At 37.8% G+C, this 20,532-nt stretch overlaps 1 protein-coding gene across 1 annotated transcript in view; it reads right to left on the minus strand.

Annotated features, from left to right (window-relative positions):
- Positions 1–20,532, minus strand: part of NECTIN3 (nectin cell adhesion molecule 3) — a 41,318-nt gene that overhangs the window by 14,307 nt on the left and 6,479 nt on the right. Inside the window, exons 2-5 of the mRNA XM_083611626.1 lie at positions 17,557–17,895; positions 9,377–9,673; positions 8,139–8,256; positions 4,576–4,727 (exon numbers count right to left, since the gene is read on the minus strand). Of these exons, the coding sequence (XP_083467752.1) occupies positions 4,576–4,727; positions 8,139–8,256; positions 9,377–9,673; positions 17,557–17,895 (906 nt within the window). The remainder of the gene's footprint in view (positions 1–4,575; positions 4,728–8,138; positions 8,257–9,376; positions 9,674–17,556; positions 17,896–20,532) is intronic.

Below are 20,532 nucleotides of genomic sequence, written 5' to 3' on the forward strand. Positions count from 1 at the left end.
AGGTTTGTTAAGGGTTGACTATGCAAGATGTGTTTAAGACTACATTTGGGTATTGGAAACTGTTGTATGTGGATGATAAGGAAATTGCTTAAAGAAACAAAAGTTGTTCTATGTACCCAAGACAGTCTAAAGCTGTGTATAACAAACAGCGGGCCCCTTTTCAGTCTCACATGGCAATGATCTTGAAATTATGTTGAGTTGTATAAGCTGCTTGTGATATGAGCCATGGATATGTCAGAGGAAACAAAAAAATTCTACTCATCATGCCCAAACCCTAGGGCATACATAAAGTAGTGTTCTTTGGATCCTAAATATAATAGTATTAATATACTTCACATTTATCAAGTAGATTCTAGATGATATAAAAAAGGGTAGGAGACAGTTCAGAATATTTAATTATTTTTAAAAACTATTTTAAAAACTAATAGCCCACTGGAGGAGGCTATTCATGAAATGTTATTGTTAACGTTTAGACTACTTCTTCAAATAAATAATTACCTGTGTAGGCTAATTAAGTAGACAAAATCCAGAAGACTGAAATACAATCTAAGTAATTATTTTATTATTATTATTATTATTATTATTATTATTATTATTATTATTATATTTTAGCTGGCTATACACTGAATAATTCAATTAAATCCTAAAAAACCATGAACAGTAACTTTCATAATATAATCTTTATAGCCTTTTTTGACATGCTTGAATAACAAACCCATTTTCTCAAAAAATTCTACTAATATTAGGTCTATGCTACTACTATTATACCACTTGTCATTAAGTAACATAATTCACTCACTTTCATCAGTGAGTTGTTTAATTCTTTATGTATATATTAAGTACATTAAATGAACAAGAGAAAGGAGAGGAATTTGTAAAATGGGGATACTACATAGATGAACATAGGGATCTTGAACAGTGGTTCCCAAACTTTTCTTCCAACGGATCACTTGAAAATTGCTGAGTGTCTTGGTAGCCAACTTCATGATCTCTCCCCCCCCCCCCGCTTGTTGTAGCAACTGTAATGCACTGTGCTAAATGCTGTATAATTTCCAATCATATTGTAATTGCTACTTTTTCTTATATGGACCACAGTTTGGGAACCCCTGATCTAGAGTAATGATGTTTAGTTTAAAAAGGAGTGAATAAAGTTCTCTGATCCTGTATGAAGTAGGTGAAAAAGATTTAATTAGTTTCTATCATTTTCCGAAACAGAAGTATCACCAGGCTAAAAAGAAAAAAAGAAAAGGGGGAAATCTGGAAACATGCTGAAATTGTTGTCTTGAAAATTAGGTTGCCTTTTGATCAGGGAGCTTTTTCCTCCTCCTCCTCTTCCACCCCACACCTGTTTTACAGTATACCAATCAGGTCCACATAATTTATTTACAGCACACCATGGGCCTGAGTAGGCAATCAAAGGACCTTCTGTCCACACTACTTGAGAGACAGGGAGCATTGTTGAGGGAGTGGCTGTTGAGTTTTTTCATGATCCCAGGCCAAGGCATGCAAAACTAGCCAAAGCTGTGGCAATGGAAGGGGCTTGGTGGCTTCCTCTTTTTCCTTTAGTCCCTCCCTCTTTCAAGGTCACATCAGAATTAGATGCTCGAGGGCAGAGGAATGATGGGACCTGAAGCTTGTGGGCTGCTCAGACTGTCCCAGTAAGACGGCAGATAAATTGAGGAGTGGGAAGAATAGAGGAAAGTAAGTCTATGTACAGTACCCCTCCCTCGACCTTCCTTCATGGCTTTTCTGCCCCACTGTTGATTATTATTTTTCTTTCTACCCATTACAAGCTGACAGGTATATCTGCCAACCAAGGATGACACCTGGTGCATCGGATGAGTTTTATTTCATGAAACCTATGCCAAAATAAATCTGTTTGTCTCTAAATGTGTACAAGACCGGTTTTGTTGTAGCAGACTGCTACCCGTCTGGAATTTGCTTTCAACAGCTGCTTCCCTATAAACTTCCTTCAGAGACTCTTCTCCTTTCTATTCCTTACAAGCCAACTCCTTTCCTTCAGTCTTCTCCTTCAATCCCTGCTGATATAGGACTTTCCATGGTCCCAACCCCTTTAACTTTAACATATTTCAAATTCAAAACTTCATATAATGAGAACCCATGCATTATTACACATGACTTCTGTTCAAATACAAATGCTTATAGCTTAACTGTTGCCTAAATTAAATAAGCAGCAAAAGACCCAAAACTTAACAGGAACGATTGATCAATAGGAAAAAAATGTATGTGAATAATCAATAGGAATTTACATATAGATATAACATGCATGATTCAACACTTCATTTGGGTGCAAATCACTTCCAAGCATGGCACCACCATGCCACTGTAGAAATCAATAAACAATAGTGAGTGTGCACTCCCATAAGCAGCTTTGACTTGCTACAAATCATAAACCCACACCTTTAGAAGAGTGACATCTATGAGATGGCATAGATTTGTGTCTGTATGTTTAATGCTTTGTTTAGGCATAAGACACTGTCAAATGCTTCAGCTCAGGCCAATAACCTCCAAAATAGCTTGAGTTAGCCTAAGTCTTACACAAGACACTGCGTGGTCTGTCAGTACCTGAGACCATACTTGATCCAGCAACCTGTGAATGTGCAAAAGTGTGACCTGCCAAAATACAACTGTTTGAAAAAAAGAGGTTTGCATGCACTGGAGTACAAAATCCAAATGCCAGGCATTAAGCTCAGAAAACAGTGAACATATAGCTTATGAAGTTGGAATATTAATGACTAACGTGAATTTGAACATGTAAGATTGGATGTTTTCAGGGCAAAGTAACTACATTTATCTCTTAAACAACTGAAAGTAAAGATGTTCTGTTAAATGCAATAGATGCTGATATATGTTGTATAGGATGCTGACTGTAATATTTAGAACAAGATAGCCAGCGTGGTGTAGTGGTTTGTTTCCCAAACTAGGGCCTGTGGAGACCAGGGTTTAAATTCTCAGTCAGCCAATAAGATCACTGGAGGTCCTTGGGCTAGTCACTCACTAACTTAACGCTTAACTTACCTCACAGGGGTATTATGAGATAAAAGGGGTAGAATTATGTATGCTACCTTGAGCAATAAATAAATAAATAACCAAACATACAAATAATGTCCCATTATGGACGTAGATATTGTATTGTACATAAAACATAAGAACGTATATCTGCTTCTTGAGAAGATCAAGAGTAAAAGTCAGACTGCAGGAAATCGTTATATAAAGGATAAAATTTAACCCTAACTTTAACAAGTTTTCATTTTTTTCTACTGTAATTGAATGTTCATATCAAGTTTGCTTTTAAAAGAATGAACAATGTGACTGTTGCAGGTCTACCATCTATTTTTCAGCACTTCAAAGTATAGATCTTTTCATATATCATGTTCACACGGTAAGAATTTATCCTTTTTTGTGGCTTCTCACAATTTATTTTTCTCTTAACTTCCTTGAACCCTTTGGTATCATCAGTAAATCTGGCTACCTCACTGTTTACCCTAACCTAATTCCAGGTCAGTTGTGAACAAATTTAAAAGCACACATAGCAAAACTGATTTTTGAAGGACTCTACTTCTTACATCCCTCCCCACAAAAAAAACTCTTCAGTTCCCTGGTCTCTTAGGCCCACCTGCTCTCCCACCCTCCTGTGGCCATGCACACACAAACAGGCTCTCCGGTTCTCATTATATGTGAATGAAAGGTTGCTCTTCTACTGCCACAAATTAGACAGGAGGTCATCATCACTCGGGAGGAGACTGTGTGGGGAACAAGAGGAATGGGATGCAAGCACTGTTGAAATGAAGTTCCCAGAAGGCTTCTCTCTCCATCTGTCCATTCCTTTTGCCTCCCTTCTTCCTGTTCTCTCTCCTCCTTCTCACATACAGCCAGGCTGTCAGCCCACCCATTCTTCTCCTTCCCCTTTTTGTGCGTGCCACAGCTTCATTCTCTAACCGTCATTTACGTCTAAACATGTGCATGCAGTGAGCTGCTGGTCTCAGTTACAGAAAGACCAGGGGGCAGAAAAGTAAGGAGGCACTAGATGGGCTGTTGTGCCAAGGTTACGCCCACTGGCAATCCCTAGCCCACAGTACAAGAAACACTACCTTAAATTATTAAGTACATTTAAAACTCCTACTTAAAACTTCATTTCCCCAACTCCTGATTTCAACCACAGCTGTGTCAACAGTAAAGTGTACTGGTTTGCTTTTGAAGATCATACTAGATTATGTCATGTCAATCATCTTTACAGGAGGGCAAATATTTGCCCACTTACAGCCCACTTGCGTTCCTAAGGCTAATCCAAAGTCCTGTCGCTCCAGCTACTATAAAGCCAACCATTATTTCTGTCAGCGTTGTGTGCAGATACATCCCTATATTTTTGCTTATATAATATACATCCCATGCAATAGAAATGTTCTTACAAGGAACTTTAAGCAAACTGGATGATGTTCTCTCAAGCTAATAGTTAAAATGAAACAATAAATAACACACTATGACCATTATATTGCTGACCTCTCATTAAGAAGTTTGTTCAAATACTGAAGAAAAAAACACCCAGTGACTTACCTAGTATGTAGATAGTCTTTTGATCACTTTTTTGACCAAGTGGATTAGCCACTGTACAAACATAAGTTCCAGTATAATTATATGTCAATGGACTGTTGAAATGCAGAGTATTGTTTAAAGGCTGTAAACCTTCAGGCCAATGTCGATCCAACCTGAATCACAAAGAGGCATTTTTGAGTGTTCAAAATGTAATATTTTATTCAAATCAGATAATTTTAAATAGCTAAGAGGTTCTCCTTCTCTAGAAGCAAATTAAGTTCATGTGCAGAGTATCTCAAAGTAAGAGGAATAAAAAACTGAATTTCACAATTATATTTAATATGAGAACTGAAGGAGTTCAGCAGTAATTTTGTTCATGTATTCTAAAACTAATATAGAACCACTGAACAGCCTTAGGTTTCTGTAACACACCCTTCCCTCAGTTTCCAAAACAGAGTTCCATGCTAGGCAACTGTGAGAATCATGAAGACATACAAAGAAATATACAAGGATTTCAATTGTCATGTTTCGACATCCTGAAATTCTGCTCAACTTCTGTACTGACTTCTAAGATCCCAGCAGACATTGCCACAAACACTGAGACTTTGTCATACTCCTAAGAGCTAGTCATTTACTTTAAAATATTGGTGAGATGTGTACAATGTCAAATTTGGTATTAAAACAATTCTCTTTTCAGGGTGCTGAGCTGAGCATTAGGTGTCCATACACCAATTTAGCCTTATGCCCATTCCAAATAATGTATATTAAATTCTGGTCAATCATCTCACATCACACAATTAAGTCATATAATATTAATATAATTCATTCATATAATATTACATAAATCATAATCTAAATGACTAGGAAATTGTTTAGTTACTTTTTATGCTGTACAGAATACATGTATGTAGCTCCTCATCTGAACCTCTGCAGAAAACTCATCAGTGTTACTCAGTACCTCCATGCTAGTTATATTAGCTACAAAGCTGCTTTCCTCTCATCTAGGGTTGGCTCCAGAATTGGGAGAGCCTTCAGCAAAGTGCCATTTGATGAGCCCTTTTCCTATATCAACAAGCCAGCAGCTTATCAGATGGCAATGGTGAGTGGATGTGGGGTGCTATTTAAATTTCTCACAATACCTCCAATGCAGCATCACAACTCAATCAGTCTGAGTTAATTATTCTATAAGTATACATGCATATCTTTGGCAAGTTCAGCACAGAAGTGTAAATCCTTTATTTGCTTCATACATGGCACACAGACAAAACTGAGGGAGAGGAGAGAACAGAGCATTCTAAATCTCCTAACTAGTTGCACCCAAGGACCGCCCACTCCCACCCCTATTTAAATTACCTGTTCACATTTGTATATATTCATGTAAACACCGTGAACATAAACAGAACATAAGCAGAATTTTGCTACAAAGCAGAAGCACCAACACTTTAATTCAAACCAAGCTACTACAACAGTAAAAATGTTAAATGTCTTGTTAACAATGTTTAACGGATATGTAATAAGATCAACTGCAGCAAGATTACAGGATGTGAAGCTGTATCATCTTCAGTAATAAAGTACCTTGCCCACAATGCAACAGAGGAAGAAATTAAGGCTTCTCAAGAGCATTTAATTATATTTTCTTCTTGCTGCATGCAAGCGCTACACAAAGGTGGCATATCATCACTTAATTCACCTACTAAACTAGACCTGGTCTCCATTAATGTGAGCCTGTGTATACACCATATATTTAAAGTGCATTACTTCCCCAAAATAATCCTAGGAAGTGGAGTTTGTTAAGGTTGCCAGGAACTGTAGCCCTGCGAGGGAAAACTATGGGGAAAGCCATATGCTTTAAATGTATGGTGTGTACACAGCCTCAGCCTAACATAAAGGAAAAGGGCAAATGCCTGGTCACAAGGAAAAAATAACATGATATGCTCCTGATCAGTGTTGATTTTAAATACTTATATCACTTCATCTTCTATCTTCAGGTATGGACAGTGTTTTTCAACTTAAGATTGGTGTTGTGATCCAAAGTTAAAGGGGGGTGGTCAAAGAACTGTTATTTTTCTGCAACAGGGTCCCTAGAGCTGCCCAATCAGCATAAAAGGGGAGCTTTTAAGCCAGTTATCCTCCAAAGTGACAATGAAAATACAAGGTGCTTCAAGTTTCAAAAGAATGGTTTGAATGGCTTCAAAATCAGGGGTAGAAGAATTGAAAATGTATAGGTCGCTACTACTAACATCCAAACTCAGTTCCTCTAATAGGACACGTTTGGACCTTTAAAAAAAGAAGAAAGAAATCTTCCATTGTGCTATATTTGGAACTGAATTGTAGTGGTGATTTCATTACTACAAATATACTGACTGTAGTTTCAGAGAGCATTTTAACTTCAAATAATTTGCAGAGCCAGCAAATTAAGATGGAAACTACATTTCAATTGATTATACATAAAATGACATTAAAATAAAATTATCTTTAAAATGATACAAGGCAGCTATTAACTAGTTATGGACATGATGCAACTTTTTAAAATGTTATTCAACATTTTACTCTGTTGTATATTTATGCTATGAATATAATAGATCATAGATTACTTCTGAATCAAGTATAACTGTCACCCAAAGTTAATCAATTGCAACATTTGTGTTCAACATTAATCATGACTGGCAATCCCCCAACAAAATACTAGCAGCTTTGCAGAAATTCAAAAAGCCATCTAATCTCCAAACCTGCTATACATAAAATCAAGATAATTCTGCAAAAAAACTATTCTACAGTTTATACTGAAGTTTATGTTTGTTGATAAATTCAATGTGGCAATGTATTACTACTTAACAATAAAGCATACTATTTTATTCATAAATAATTCAAATTGTGTCTTTCTCTTACGCTGTTAGCATATGTAGGAGATGGTTTTTTTCTGTGAAAACCAGTGTTGCATTCTCCCTGAAAGCTTTGAGTTGTGACAAATATGCTGCTTAAAATATTTCTCTTGCTAGAACAGACCAAGGAACCATCTAATCTACAATTCTGACCCCCCACCCAAGTGACCAGTCAGATACAGTGGTACCTCTGGATACGCACACCTCCCTCCGGTTGCATAACCTTCAGGATGCGAACGCGGCAAACCTGGAAGTATTTTTCTGGGTTTCACCGTGCATGCATTCGCAGAAGCGCTCCCTCTGGTTGTGGAAACCTCAGGATCTGACCAGAGCTCTGGAACAGATCCCGTCCGCAACCGGAGGTACCACTGTACTTCTGGAAGATTCAAACAGCCACGCTCTGTTTGCTCCAAGCATCTGGTAAATTAGAGGTATATTGCCACTCAAGATGAACATTTTGAACTGTTATGGTTAATAGCCATTGAATAACCTATTTTCCTTGGACTGGCCTTATCCTTTAAAGAAGTCATGTATGCTAAGTGCTACTACCACATTGGATGGTAATTAATTCCATAACTTTGCAATTTAAATTAACTATTTGCAGCATAGCGTTCACAGACTGATATATATTTAAGAAATTAAGATACAGAATTGAAAAATATTTTACATTTTTAAGAATGCCAGAATTAAACAAGAACTTACCGACTCCATGTAAACTCCATTGGCAGTGGATTTGCATCAGCATTACACCTGAGTAAAACATTCTCTCTTCCGATATACCAGTTTCCATCATACCCAGTCACTGTAACCTCGGGGGAATCTACAAACATATATAAACATAAGCTACTATGGAAAACAATCAAGTAAGACTTTGTGGTATCTAGCAACTTTAAACAGCCCCCATCTAAATTATTTTCTTAGCTTCTAATGAATACCTAACCTACCCAGATTTCACCTTCTGCCTGCTTGCCATCATTGTCAACCTGCACCGTCAATAGAATTTGGACATAATACGTTTGATTCCATTAAGGAACAGTTTTAAGTGAAATTGTCAGTCAGAGGGCTGTTAAGCAACCATCTTAACATTCTCAACACATTTAACATTATCTAAATTAGATACTATTTATTGCACTTTATCTGCACAGATCATATATACAACTTCAAAACGTATTTGTCAGGAACATATTCTAATAAATAAGCATTAAGTAGTGGAAACTATCCTGCAGGTTATCAATTTCAGTTAACCTGGAATTTAATTAGAATATGGTTGCCATGCACCCCCTGAATTGATCCCCCACCCCAGATAACTGCTGTTATTCCAGGGCACCCTGTAGCTTAAAGTTAACACATTATGTATTTCGCACTCTTATTTTGGGTCTTTGAAGTACCAAAACTTCAAGTTACATATAAACTCTTAAGTCTATATGTAAGTTGAAGTTTTGGTACTTCAAAGGCCCAAAGTAAGAGTGTGAAATACATAATTATTTCCTATTTGACTATATATAGCCAGTAACGACAAGATTAAGATTTTACTATGGAATAATTCAAATGTGCTGTGCAATGGTCCTGACCATTTAAGCAATCTGATCAAGATATTTCTGGGAGAAGCCACATTATAAATATGGCCGAACAATAAATCACAAGTTACCTTGGGATGGGACCCAAATCAGAATATGGAAAAGAGCAATTGCTAGCTACTAGCTACTTCTCAAGGTAGAATGACTTGAGAGAGGAAACATATGTCAACATTCTTCCTTGTTCCCAACCCAGGGCTTTTATTTTTAAAGGGTAAGGTCTAAGTCAAAGGCTATTTAGAACCATTTAAAGGTATTAAAAGCCTGGAGATATTTGATATCAACAAGATATCCTATCACTTGCAATATGAAATGTTTTTAGAGGACAAAGTGATGAGGACAGAGAACATATTGCAACTTACTTACATTGAATGTCAAGCACATACACCATTCTAATCTCCTTTTCCAAGGCTGGATGTTTCACAACACATGTTATATGCCTTCCTCTAGCAAATCTTGTGGGGACCACTTTGTATTTACTCTCCACTGTCACAGTTTCATTGGGGTATGAAGTTGAAGTGGATTCCATTTCACCAAGACTACCTTCCCAGAGAACCTCTGCAGCTGGTTTTCCGGTGGCTGCTGTGCAAATTGCGGCAAGTGTCTGATTGGCACCATCAATTAAAGCATTTGGTCCCTTTTTTAGGCTCACGACTGGTTCAACTACAGAAAAATACATAAGAATAATTTATTTTTTGTACCCCGCCCATCTGACTGGGTTGCCCCAGCAACTCTGGGCAGCTTCCAACATAATATACAGAAACAACACCACCACCCAAGAGAACATCACACATTAGAAGCATCCTGATATATGGCTGGCTTCAGATGTCTACACAAGGCTGTATAATTATGTATCCTTTTGACATCTGATGGGCATTCCACAGGACAGGTGTGACTACCGAGAACGCCCTCAGCCTTATTCCCTGTAACTTCACTTTTCACAGTGAGGGACCGCCAGAAGTCCCTCAGAGCTGAACCTCAGTGTCTGGGCTGAACAATGGAGGGTGGAGACTCCTGGCGATATATAGGGCCAAAGCTGTTAATAGCTTCTGAGGTCAACACCAACACCTTGTAGGTCTTTAAGGACCAGTGCTATATGGTCCTAGCGGCCACTCCCAGTCACCAGTCTAGCAGCCATATTCCGGATTAGTTGTAGTTTCTGAAGTCACCTTCAAAGGTAGGCCCACATAGAGCACATTGCAGTAGTCCAAGCAGGAGATAAACAGGATATCTACCACTATGGTGAGGCAGTGGGCAGACAGGTGGGGTCTCAGGCGGCACACCAGCTGGAGAACAGTCGTCTTGAACACAGAAATGACCTGTGGTTCCACAGACAGCTGTGAGTCCAAAATGACCACAAGGCCACACACCTGGTCCTTCAGAGGCACAGTTACCCCATTCAGGACCAGGGAATTGCCCACACCTGCCCATCCTCTGCCCCCCAGAAACAGCACTTCTGTCTTGTTGGGATTCAACCTCAATCCATTAACCGCCATCCATCCTCCAACCACCTCCAGATATTCAACACAGACATATATAAATACTGCCAATTACCATATCAATAATCTTCCTAAATAGCTTCTGGAAGGGCTTCCAGCCTGACAGTGAATGCCTTTCACATAGCTTCTTTTTTCTATACATTGTTATGGTAACTAGCATTACATTTATTTGAAGTTATCGGCAATTTTATTTCAAAAGAAAAGTGCTCTACTTGACTTATTGTGATAATTCTTTTCGGATATACAAACTGAATAGGGGAGGACACCACGTAGTCCATCACTGCCTACCTGAATAATTAGCCAGTAAACAACAAGTAGGTGAGCAGTGCAAACCTATTCTGTACAGTTCAATAGGGCTTTCTTCTGCCAAGGTAATTAGACACAGTATTATAATAGCTCAGTTCCTAATCAGATCAGTAGAGCCACCTTGAATTGAATAAATGTCACATTTATAAGAAATATGAGAATATAGTACATTCCAATGGGAATATCTGAAGATAAATATTAACATTAATAAAGACAAACTGTTACTGCCCACTTAAGCAATTAAACCTATTGCCAGAGTCAAGACATGCAGAGTTCTGTTACAGTTCCATAGTTTATTCATAGCAAGTTCCACAGTTCATTCAAATAAAACTAGAGGACTCTTATACTATGCCTTGGCTATTGGCCAATAGTGTACCTAAGGGTTTAGTCTGGTCCTCCATGCTATTTCAATATCTACATGGAGCTTCTGGATTTAGGGATTTAGAACATTTTGTCAACAGCGTGCAATTTAAGGGTACACTTATTCTTATTTTCATCAGACATTAGAAAAATTGTTGATGCCCAGAATCAAGACAACAATGCTCCTAGTTAGACCACCCCCCCGGGATACAGTCTATTCTGGATTGGAGAGTAACTCCTGTCCCCAAAAATCCGTGTTGCAATTTGGGGGTACTCCTGTTTCCAGCTTTGCATCTGAATGCAAATAGTGATGCTCCATTCCTGAACAGATGTACTTTTACACAAGGCTACCTGAAAGAATCTTAAGAAACTTCAGTTGGTCGATAATACAGGAAGGGTATTTGTGAGTGTTTACCCAACAGCTGCACTAGTTGTTAATTTGTTTCCAGGTAGCATTCGAAGTCTTGGTGCTTACCTTTAGTCCTAAACTGTGTGGGTCCAAGATACCTTCCTTACCAGCCTACACTGTTCCTAAGATTTTTGTGGACAGGCCTTTCTCCCAAGTCTGCCTGTAGCAGAAGCATGATTGAGGTGAGAGAGATCGTATTCCATAGCTATCAGACTGTGGAATAACTTACCCGATGAGATTTGTTTGCCACCCTCCGCCCCCACTCCCTTTGTGCTTTCTGCCAGAAGGTTAGCCCTTTTCAGTTTTACCAAGCACTTTATTTTTTATGCAGTAGACCTCATTTTAGGAAGTTCAACCAAACATCCATTTTCAAATGGTCGATTTAACAGAATGGTTATTTTCCTTTGTTGTAAGCCCTCCCGAGCTTCCACTGGAAGAATGGGGTATACATTTAAAAGTAAAGATTTGAACCAGAGAGGAAAGTTTACAGTCAGTAGTAAGCCTTGCTTCCACCCCCATCCCCACTGAACACTTTGCCCCAGAATGCAGTGGTGCTGTTCAGGTGGCTGCAATGAAGGGGTAATTGTAAGAAATTTGGGAAAAGGCTATTTGCACATGCTAATTCTGAAACAAAGTTAGATAATACTACTTTTTTGCTTAGACCATGAAGTATGGTGCCATTTAAATTTATTTTGTTATCTACATCAATAGTTAAAATTATGATAGAATACTCAGGATGTTCTAGGTAGTCTGTGTTTCATAAATCTACTGTATAGAAAGCTACTACAAAGCAGTGATTGTGGGTACATCCTCCCTCTCCACCATGCATACAGGTCACAAACACACAAGGCACAGAAACAGGCACACCCCATTCTAATGATCAACGCAACAACCAGGGAGGGAATGGTTTACACCACCATCATAGCAGTGCACCCTCCCCGGCACTGTGTTCACTGGAGTTTTTCTTTCTGCTACTGTCAATATCAGTGGGGGTGGAACAGGTTAACACATAGGTTAACCCATCCCGATATGTTAATATTTGGCTTCCTGTGAATTACTACTGCAAAGATTAAATATGGGTTTCTAACATTTATTGTTGCAGAGAAAGACCGAAAGATAAGTTCTCATGAAGTAGCAGAAATTCTTAGCCTACAGTAAACTACTTAAGCAAGAAAATATTTTCCTTTACACTCTGGGCACTGAATAACTGCTGTTTTAGGTAATTTCTCAGTCATGCTAGTTAAACCACAAGTCTTTCTTCACACTACTAGATATCTGAGAACAAAATGATGGTCCCAGTCAAGTGACAGTGCTTGTCGCATGCTGCTCAATCCTAAACAGCAGGGATTTCCAAACAATTTTCACCTGAAAATTGCTGGACGTTTCAGTGGACCACTTATTGATCTTTACTAGTGCTAGTAATACAGTTGGCTAACATCCCTGCTTCCCTCTCCTCTTCCCCATCCTCTTCCTGCCACACCGCCCCATAGGAAATAAAGCACAAAGGGCAAGTTTCCATCTTAGAATCAACTACCCAACAGTTCCAACAGAGGAAACTGGCAGCCATTCTCCCATTTTAACTCATTTGCATTTTAAGGACAAAAAACAAGCCACGAGTGTTTCAGAGAAAGAGTACTTGACTCATCACACCATTTCTCAACTTGCCATAGATGAACCTTGTCCACTCCCATCCTTCCCTCTTCTTTTCTTCCAGAGCTTTTCTGCTTTGGTTTTGAATTTTGGATTAACCACAGTATAGGGCTATGTCCACACTGTAGGTAAGCAGCTTCATAACCCATGATTTAAGATGAACCTCAATTTGTCAGATGTGTGCAACGTAAATTAGGTTTAATCAAGAACAGAAAATGAAGCTTAACACTTTGCAGCTGCACATGAGAAGACTGCAGAGAGGAGAGTGAAAACCGCAACTTGCCTAGGTTTGTTCCAATCACAATAAATTTTGTCCAATACAAGTTTTATGAGCACTTGTGTGCAATGCCTTATATATTATGCTCTATGGAAAAATAATCATTTTTCTACCCTTTTTGTTCTAAATACGTTAATCTGAACATTATGCTACATAGATAAGAGTTGTTGATAAATTCTGTGTGATAAGAGAAACTAGGAAAGATAAAATTAGGAACATTAGATTCAGAACTGATACAGGATTAAGAAAAAAGACTTTAAGTTGGATACTGAATAAAGAAGCACATGAAGTTGGATTTTGAGAAAGACAAACAAAGATCAAAGTAACTAATCTATTTTCAATATTAATAAATCAACTGACTAAACCTGAAGGATTACTGGGGGAGAAGATTTGAAAACTTTGAAATAAGTTTGGTCAACTTAGTAATGGAAACTAAGTGAAAATTTAGTCAATGTCTTTCCAAAATGAATGATGGGGTGAGTAAAGGGCTTAAGAAGAGATGGGCCATGTATTACTTATTTTCAGTAACTGGAAAAATGATAGAGTAGATCATAGACTGATAGACTCTGCTTCATGTAGGGGGTGAAGCACTTCTTTGCAATGTTCCAAGAGGTCATATCAACCAATAATAGGCAGGAAATGGTCTGAAGACTTGTCCACAGCAGCTATTTTCTTTGGAAACCACTATTAAAATTCACAACCTCACCCTGATATTATTTCCACCTTGAGCAAAGTAAGAATGTCTAAATGAAGTACTTATTTGCAATGTACCTTGGGATGACTAGACATTTCCCCTTAAATATATTTACATGCAACTAGGACTACTGTCTGCCCTGCCAAGTCTTAACTTGGAGACTGTCTCATGTGGATCTTCACTGATATAATGGGTTTAGAGACTAATATTTTACGATAAATCCAGGCGGGGGTCAGACCTAACTCTCAAGTCAATCTGCTTTTGAAGGGTTGCAGCCAAGTTATATGAAATAATAACCATCATTGTCTAATCTAATACTTGTAAGAAACTGCCCTTGGGTGTGATACATTATTACAGAAACATACCACATCAAAGAGGCATAAACTTTAAAAAGCGTGTCCCTTCCTTATCTCACAAAGATGGTGGGTAAGGGTACAGGGTGTGGGAATTAGCACTTGGGAATAGGACCAGTGAAAGGAACAGGATGAGAATTTCCAGTATTTAAATTGTACTGACCATTATTTTTCTTCTATGAAAATGCCTTCATTAATAGGATCAGAATTAAAGGCAGGGCATTTTATTACAATCTAAAGGAAAAACCTGTAAAATGCAGAAACCAAGATCCAACTTACTATACATCTGAAGGTGTATAGAATGTGAACCTTATTAACACTTGCTGTGGACTCCTCCTAGAAGACCACTGTTTTATCTAAGCTGTTTAATTTCACCCCTATTTTGGAAATTGCCTTCTAAATTCTAATCTTTTAACAAAGAATATCCCATATCACAGCTTCATCCAGCTTGCTTTAGCTTACCAGAAATAATGATTTAAATTTCAACATTTGCAAACAAAGGAATTAAACACAAATAAATAATTTCCCCATGTCTGCAAAATACTAAAGTTAACATTTAAAATAATATTAATAGAAACCATGCAGGTTCTGCCTATTCACACTGCAGAGCAAGTCTTAATGTTTTCCAAACACACCAACAACTGTTGATGTCGTAGTCACCAGGGAAAGTTCCTGTGGCAGCAGAAGTGCACGCAATAGGAACATATTCTATGTTCTGGGTCATTTCAGAAATGTGTTGTCCTCTGATCAATATAAGAATCTACTGGTGGAGGCAGGCATCAAACAGCAAACCATGCATCACAAATGTTACAACAACAATGCTAAGAGGGTATACAGCATTATGTAGAATGCTGTGGCTATTTTGTGAAGGCCACATTTATTGCCAAGAATTAAGCTTTCTAAAAGAGAGAGAAAAAAACATTTTGTTGCTGTGCACAAAGGTAAAAAAGGAAGCATAGGATGAGGATGCTTCATTTTGATTAAGATCAAGCACCTTCTCAAGGAGAAGCATATTTTACCAGAACAAATTACAAGAACTGCTAGAACCAATTCCTTATATTTTATAACATTCTGTAAACAAAGAAAAAAAATCTTGTTAAGGACTTAAAAAAACAACAAGGACACATTTCTAACTTCGCCACCAGCAACCTTGTCAAGAGCCTATGCAGCTTGCGCCCAGGCTACCTGAAAAACCTCCTTATATGAAACTGCCTATGTACTAAAATCCTCAAGTGATAGCTTCCTCTGAGCTCCATCAACATGAGAAGCATTGGTGCTGGTGGCACATGACACAGTCTTTTCTGTGGCTGCTCCATCTTTGTTATCCATCAGCAAGATAAGTCCTTCCTACTAAGACAGGCCTTTGAAAACTTAAGGCACAGATGATGCTGATCAATAGTCTACTGTCAGGACAAAATGCATTTTAATTCCTGGTTCTTAATGTGTTCTGATGTGTCTTAATTATTTGTTTTTAACTAGTTTTAGTTAATTTATAGTTTTTTTTGTTTATTGTCTTTTAAAATGTTGTAAGTCACCTTGAATCCCAACTTAGGGAAAGCTGGAATCTAATTAAGCAACTAATAAATATGGAAAGGACAGTACAAGGAAATTGTCCAACAGTTATTTTAAGAGAGGGCATGTAGAGAGATTTCAGGGGCTAAAGTTAGTTATCACACAGCACAGTTACAATACTAAGCTAAATAGAAGAATAGTTTGACATGGTATAAAGCAGCTTCTTATGTTCCTAAGCTACAATACTAATTGCTGCAACTTCGCAGAATTTTGTAATACAATCCAACTGAATGTTCCATTTCCAGACAATAGCATTCAAACCTAAATCAAGGGAATACCTAGCTAACTAAAACTATTCTAGACAAATCCATCAGATAATAAAACATATTTTCTCTATTCATTGAAGAAGCTACAAGGTCACGTTCCCCCTAGTGAGAATGTGTGAAAATATCACCAAGTAATGGCAAATCATCAGCTCAGTAGACAATTTGTTACCAAGGGGCTAGAAGTATTTATATATTTTAAAAATGTCTAAACAGCCCTTCATTCTGAGGTATTCCAAGTCAATGAGCTGAACTATAATACAGTAAAACAGAATTAAAAATAAAAACTAAGAGGCAATAATTATAAACAAACAAACAAAAAATCAGTCAGAGGCCATGAAACCGGTTTAAAATTAATGAACAAAGCCCATTAGATTTGACGTAAAGTGTTTTGAGATAGCTAGTATACATGGAAGCAAATATACATGGAAACAGTACATACAGTCACACCTCAGGTTGAAGTAGCTTCATGTTAAGTATTTTTGGGTTGCGCTCTGCGGCAACCCGGAAGTAATGGAGTGTGTTACTTCTGGGTTTCACCACTCGCGCATGCGCAGACGCTCAAAATGACATCACGCACATGCGCAGAAGCGGCGAAACGCAACCCACACAGTCACGTGTTACGTTCTACTCAGGATGCGAACGGGGCTCTGGAATGGATCCCGTTCGCATCCCGAGGTACCACTGTATACTGAAACTATTATTGGTCCACAGCACCCATGCAATGCCCTCTCTTGCAGCTTTCTACTGTAGGGGAAGACAGGAATGGTAATCAAATGGTCTTTCAGGAAACCTCATTGGCCATTACCATTTTCATAATGCTGAACCAGTTTATCTAGATATATTTAGGTATATATTATACCGTATTTTTTCAAGAATGATTCCAATGTGGCTTACAAGGAGCATAAACTTTAATCAATGGAATAAAAAATCCACCTTAACTGAAACACAGTGAGGTATGAAATAGCCAAAAGACCAAGAAGATAACCGTTTTACCAGGTTGAATCTCCACTGCTTTAGTTAGTTAATTTTCTAAACAAAGCAAGAACTTTCAAGAAACAAAAGTGACAATTCTTGTGCTGAAACACATATAGCAAAGTTTTAATACTGATCTTCAAACATGTAGGTAGAATGTCTACAAAATAAATAAAAAATAAGCATACCCAACACAGTTACAGTTGTTGATGACTGGGAACTTCCTAGAGGAAATGTAGCTGCTTTGCATACATATTCTCCAGAATCAGAGAAGGTAATATTTGTTAGGATGATTGATGCATCTGTAAGTGAGGCATTCTTAAGAAATACTCTTCCTTGATATTCTCCTTGAACGGAAAATCCATAATCAGGATGATGTACAGCAATAGTCTGTGGAGTCTTTCCATGCATTTTCTCCCATGTAATTTGTGTTAATGTTTCATTTATATCAATTATGCATTTCAGTGTAACACTCTTCCCCCATACTGCTCTCACACGTGGATCAACTTTTGGTCCAGCTAAGGCACCTGAAGGTGGGGAAAAAGTAGAAAGAGAACAAAATATGAGTCATTCTGCATCACACATTATTCTTGTGTGAAAATTTGTTCTGTTATCATGGAGTCCATATGTATTTTACCACTGTGAAAGTTTAGCTGCTATAAATTGCAATTTCTCATAGCAAAATTACCACCTTTATCCGGAATTTTAGCAATGATTTGCTTGATATATTACAATAAAAAGTTTAGTACAGATGACATAAATTTGAACATTACCATACTTTCCTGGGATACTGGTCCCTACACACATTTGCAGACTACTTCTGTGTTCAGGGAAGATCTGCTCTGCTCATGCAACAGACTTTGGCTTGCACAATGGATTTTCTCCCTCTCTGCTGCAATGCATTCCTCCCCTGGGCACCCTTCCCCATTGTTTGTTTCTTGGTTTGCATATAATGCTAATCTGTGATTCTTTGAAACCAGAAGTAAATTTGGCAAAAGTACTAATCCCCACCAAGTGGCAAGAGAAAGGTAGTTGCTGAGGCTCATCCACATACCACTAAACCGTGGCTTAAATGATAGCAATTGATACAATACAGCTTTGAACCTATGTTTTCTGCCTGCATAAAAGGTGCTTTGAATGAGACAGATGTTGAGATTATGATGACATTATTTGCAGCAGCAAAGCTAGAAATAGCAATTAACTGAAAATCTCTGGTTATACCAGATCTAATGTACACCAGTGGTGTACAAAAATATGGATTATATCTTTTCTAACAAAATTAACATACTCTGTATCACATAAAGAGAGTTGAGCTGATTATAAATCCCATTCTTTCACAAATCTAATAACTACTAGAACACAAAATTTCAAGACAACATTAGATCTAATTTGAAATGATTTTAAGTGCCCGTACTGTTTATGTTCCCTTACATAACTATTGATATGGAATTATTTGATGTACATAGTAGAGTTGTAATTTCTTATCATACATACACATGTGCACACAAAGCCCCACTGGAAGATTTGTAGTGCCTCATCACAATTCTAGATTTGTTTGAAGTCAGGGTGAGAAAGCAGATTGTACAATACCAGTGTCTACACCATGGGCATGAGAAGGGAGGGAAGTGGTCATTTAAAACAGCAGCAAAGGTTTGAATAAAGCAGGGATGTTATAATAACAGGTACCAGAAAGTTTACATCCTCTTGCACCACTTGATAAGACAGGACACTAAACTTCTCCACTGAAACTGAAAGAGACTTGCATGATCATGCTAACTTCCATCCCAAGTAGTTCTTAAAAGCAAAATGCATTCATGCTTAACAGCATTTAATTCAAAAAAATTCACTATATGTCTGCAAAATAACTTAAAGATAACGTTCACAATCCACAAGCCATATTTTGAACAAGAGCCTTTAAGTTCATCTCAATGGAAGCAACATTTTCTGATCTGAAATATGAAATCATTTACATGACTGTGGTTGGAAACACTTTAAAATTGAGAGAACTAAGTTTAAAATATAAAGCTGAGTAACACTGACTTCATCTACCAGAGAACTGAATGCTGGAAAATCACCATAGCAACTGAAAACCTGGTCTGGCAACTAAGAAATGACTATCAGCTTGCTAGAATCATTGCATATATACAGGGAGCATCATTACTACACAGTATTAAAAAGATGAACCCTATTCTAGTTTATTAGGTCAACTAGCAGAATAGTTTGTCTTCATGCATCCTTGAAATGAATCCTTCAATCTAAATCTGAAGGAAGCAGAGGTTAGACATTATTTATAACAATTAGCTCCCATATGGGAATCTAAGTTTGTCACACAAGTAATGGTGACCCTGTTGCGTAAGTTTCTAAATGAAGAGACCAATTATCCCTTCCAATGTGCCTTCCAGCCAGGTACTGGGGTTCTTATCTTTGTTACTGACCTACATATATAGCTCAGCAACTTTGGCAAAAATAAAAATCTCAACCATTTTTTAAACATGGCAACCCTAATTAAACTAATGGGTCAGTATGACCATGGCACATCTTGCTCACTCTTTTATAGTCTTCCAGGAATTTGATGGAGAGAAGTTCTAAAACTGTGAAGAAAAAGATATGGGCCAAAGCAACAAAAACTTACCTAATTCATACAAGACAAAAGTTATGTTAGCTATGATAAACCTGACTGATGTTTGGGTATACAACCTGACTTGAGATTGAGTAACACTCTCTTGTTTTGATTGAGTTGTACTCCATGTGAAGGAACCAGGTTCAGCATTCAAGCTCTACTTGAATTCATTTATATACCACATTTCTTTCAAGGAGCTCCTCACAAAAACCCTGTGTGGTAGGTTAGACTAAGAGGCTGTGTCTGCCCCAAGGTCACCTAGTGAGCTTCATGGCTGGATGGGGATGCAAACCTCTGAGTCAGTGTGCAGAAGTAGTTTTGGTAAGCAAGAAGGCCAATGCAGAATAGCTATTATATAGCCACTCTCAAAGTGCAAGCCCAAATCCCTTAACCATCAAGAATTAGCTGTTTTTATTTATTTAACTATTTGCTTTCCAGCATTTTTACAAACCCCCAACTCTCTAAACCAGATTGCCTAGACAGGATTGCCCTCTTGTGGTCACAGTTATCTCCTGTCATCTCCTAATACTCTTCCCCACAGGCT

Source organism: Podarcis filfolensis (assembly GCF_964270895.1).
Source record: "Podarcis filfolensis genome assembly, chromosome: 4".
NCBI lineage: Eukaryota > Metazoa > Chordata > Lepidosauria > Squamata > Lacertidae > Podarcis > Podarcis filfolensis.